The 3,361-nt window shown below is 60.7% G+C and overlaps 1 protein-coding gene across 1 annotated transcript; it reads right to left on the reverse strand.

Annotated features, from left to right (window-relative positions):
• Positions 1 to 870: 870 nt before the first annotated feature.
• On the reverse strand, positions 871 to 2,931 carry ACTL8 (actin like 8). Its single transcript, XM_004603668.2, has 2 exons — positions 2,587 to 2,931; positions 871 to 1,611 (listed from the first exon to the last, which is right to left on the reverse strand). Exons 1-2 carry the CDS (start codon positions 2,929 to 2,931, stop codon positions 871 to 873), a joined length of 1,086 nt encoding a protein of 361 aa, XP_004603725.2.
• Between the last annotated feature and the right edge of the window lie 430 nt (positions 2,932 to 3,361).

Consider the following 3,361-nt stretch of genomic DNA (forward strand, 5'->3'; position numbering starts at 1 on the left):
TCGTCTGGAATTCTCGGCATTGCCCCACCCAGGAGTCATTGGTCAGGGCCAGGAAACCAGAATCCTCGTCCGTCTTCTTCAGGGTCCCCGCGGCCTCTCAGTCCAGGACCCTTCGGCTCTCACACAGTAAGCTCATGGGAACTCCAACTCCAACTGAATTAAAGCAACAACAACAACAACAACAAACACCTCTGGAGAGCATTTGAGTGTGAGTGCCGAAGAAAGGGCTCCCAGGCCCTTGTCTGGGCTGCTCAGGCGTGGCCCCTGCCCGTCACCGCCCCTCCCGCAAGCCCTCCTCTTCCCAGACCCATCACAGAAGCCAGCACAGGATTTGCACAAGACCTTTATTTTCACACTTAAAACAAGAGTCTGGCCCGGGTGGGAACTCCAGGCCGCCTTCTATCCTAGCAATTCCTGCCTGGCCAGAAAGATCTAGAAACCTCCACTCTCCCCAGTCTCCTTGGTCTCTAAGCCCTCGTCCAAAAAACAATCAGGACACTGAGGAGAAAGGCCCATTCATGCTCGTGTTCCAGTTAAAACCCGCTGTGCCGAGGAGAGGGGGACAGGACGACCCCGGGGGGACACCCCTGGAAGCCATGCGGCTGGTCAGCACAGAGAGGGCAGGTGGCCAGCCACTCCAGCTCCTGTGACAGAACCCCCCTGGGCAACGCCCCGCGCCTTTCCAGAGATGACACCCTCACTCTGTATGGGTTGAATGCCACCTTGACACAAGAGAAAATCCTAGACCCGGCTGGTGGCTCGTGGCCCAGACACCCCAAAGCCAGCCCACCGCAACCCCACCCAGACCCGTCCCCATGTCCACTGGCCCCTGCCTGGATCAGTGGCCGGGGGGGTGTCGAGGTGGGCGGGTCACAGTCCTTCCTCGTAGTTCGGTTTGCTGATCCACATGTACCCGTAAGTGGACAGATGAGCCAACACAGACCCCCCCAGCCAGACGCTAAAGTTCCTGTAGGAACTGGCCCGCAGGCCCACGGCACGGTAGATCTTGGAGAAGTGGTTAAGGACCAGCATCTCATTCAGGCGCTCAGTGAAGCCCCGGTAGAGGGAGGCGCCCCCGCAGACCAGCATGTGGGAGGCCAGCTGCACCTGCAGGTCTTCCCGGCAGGACTGAACAGAGTCCAGGACAGCCCTGGGGAGGCTGGGGATTGGCAGGCTGTAGAACCCGGGGCTGAAGTACATCTCTGGCGCCATCCTGTGCAAGGGGCCCAGCGTCACTAAGGAGCCGTCGGGCAGCTGGAAGGTGCTGTTCCCGTGGGGGTCCTCACTGGTGGCCGCTAGCTGCTGGATGTTCTTCGGCACGTAGCACGCCTGCCTCTGGATGATGGAGACCTTCTCCAGCTTGGCCGCGTTGCTCTCGATGCAGCCCTCCGAGAACAGCTCCCGGAGCAGGTAGGAGGCCATGTCCCAGTCCCCCCACGACACCACCTGCCTGCTCTGCCTCACAGGGAGGCCCTGGATAAAGCTCTGCACCCGGGTGAGGCCAAAGCCGCAGTCTATCACCACGCCGTTCAGGAGGCACTGGGAGAACAGGGACAGCTGCAGCTCGTCGACCAGCATGATGGACCGGACCCCCAGCCGCTCGAACATGATCTGCAGAGAGAGCCAAACTCCAGAGACCCGGGCCCCGCCCCCAGAGCACAGCCCGCGACTTCACCTCTCCTCCCCCCCAGCTCCCCAAATGGCACCAAGCCACCCCACTCTCAAGAGGGGTGCCCTGCAGAGGCCCCAACCTCCCCCAGGACCGTGTGTGCCGTGGAGGGAGGTGAAGAGAGCAGAGTGGGGTGCAGGTGCCTCAGGACGGGGGGGTGGGGGTGATGACGGCCTTCCAGAAGAATGCCTTGGGGGAGGGATGCGAAGACACTTGGAGCGCAGAGAACTGGCACTGAGACGATTGTGTGAGCAGCGGGGTGACGAGAGCGTCTGTGCCAAGACGGGGGGAGCTGTGCAGTCTGGAGGGGAGACTGAGGATGAACTGAGTGCCTGGACAGAGAGTCCAGCAGGTAGGGAGTTTGTCTGGCACGTGGCCGACTTAGGTTCAACCCCTGGTGCCCTGTGTGGTCCCCCCGAGCACTGTCAGGAATAATCTCTGAGTGCAGAGTCAGGAATGAACCCTGAGCACCAACAGGAGTGGAGATATAAGGGAGAAAGGGGGGAGGGAGGGGGAAGGGAGGGAAGAGGGAGGGAGGGGAAGAAAGGGAGGAAGGGAGGGAGGGAAGAAGGGGGAGGAAGGGAATGAGGGGGAGGAAGGAAGGGAGGGAGGGATGAAGGAAGGAAGGAAGGAAGGAAGGAAGGAAGGAAGGAAGGAAGGAAGGAAGGAAGGAAGGAAGGAAGGAAGGAAGGAAGGAAGGAAGGAAGGAAGGAAGGAAGGAAGGAAGGAAATGAGGGAAGGAGGAATTAGGAAGGAAGGAGGGAGGCAGGCAGGCAGGCCGACAGGCGGGAGGGAGTAAGGTCCGGCAAACAGTGGGTGCTCAGCGACTATCTACATCTCTGGGTTTCTGATGGCGTCACTTGCACACAGTGCCGGGCTTTTCCGGCCTTGAGAGGTCAGCGCGGAGGGAGCCTCACCTCCATGGTCTTCTGTCGCTCTTGCAAGCTCCTCCAGACGGACTCTGCGAGCAGGACGCGGGTGTCCTCCCTGCTCCAGTTGAGCTTCTCCAGGACTCTCGTCCAGAAGAGCTCCATGGCCTCCCAGTTCTGGATGCGGCCGCGCTGCACGGGGTGGCTGAAGTAGTCGGGGCTCTCCTCGTTGATGCCAAGGTGCAGCTGAGTCAGGGCCCCACTGGGGCCGGGGCCCTGGCCCGACTTGTAGCTCACGATGGTCGGGTGGATGATCTGCGGCTCGTTGTGGCTGCTCCAGCCGGCCTTCAGGAAGCCAGAGCCCACGTCTATGACGATGGTTTTCTCGCCCATGGCGGGGGCCCACACAGCCACTCAAGGGCGTCTGCAGTCTGGGGGCTCCTGTGGAGGGCAACGGTGGGGGGGTCTCTGGGGCCATTCGAGGCCACCTTCTGAGTCAAGCCTCATCATTCCCTGGAGCCTGTTACCTCTTCCAAGCCTTTGCACAAGCTGCAACCTAGACCTGGTTTACTCTGAGTCCGATGTAGGCAGGCAGAGAGGGAAGGCCCTTCCCAAGGCCATGGCAGTCAATCTCCTGGGAAGTAACAGCCCTGACCTCATGGAGAACTGGCGCCAGTCTGTAAGAGACCCTGAGGAGGCTGGGCCAAGCCCCTCCAACAGAAGCTCCTTGCAGAAACAAGCCAGGAAAGGAATTTCAAAGAAGACCATCACCACTCCCAACCCCCTTGGTAACTGCCCTAGCAACAGGCTTTGACCTAGGTAG

This window comes from Sorex araneus, chromosome 5 (assembly GCF_027595985.1).
Source record: "Sorex araneus isolate mSorAra2 chromosome 5, mSorAra2.pri, whole genome shotgun sequence".
Classification (NCBI taxonomy): Eukaryota; Metazoa; Chordata; class Mammalia; order Eulipotyphla; family Soricidae; genus Sorex; species Sorex araneus.

Coding starts and splice junctions, on each gene's coding strand:
- ACTL8 (XM_004603668.2), bottom strand. CDS start 2,931: ATGGGCGAGAAAACCATCGTCATAGACGTGGGCTCTGGCTTCCTGAAG. Junction 1,612..2,586: donor AGCGACAGAAGACCATGGAG/GTGAGGCTCCCT, acceptor CTCTCTCTGCAG/ATCATGTTCGAGCGGCTGGG.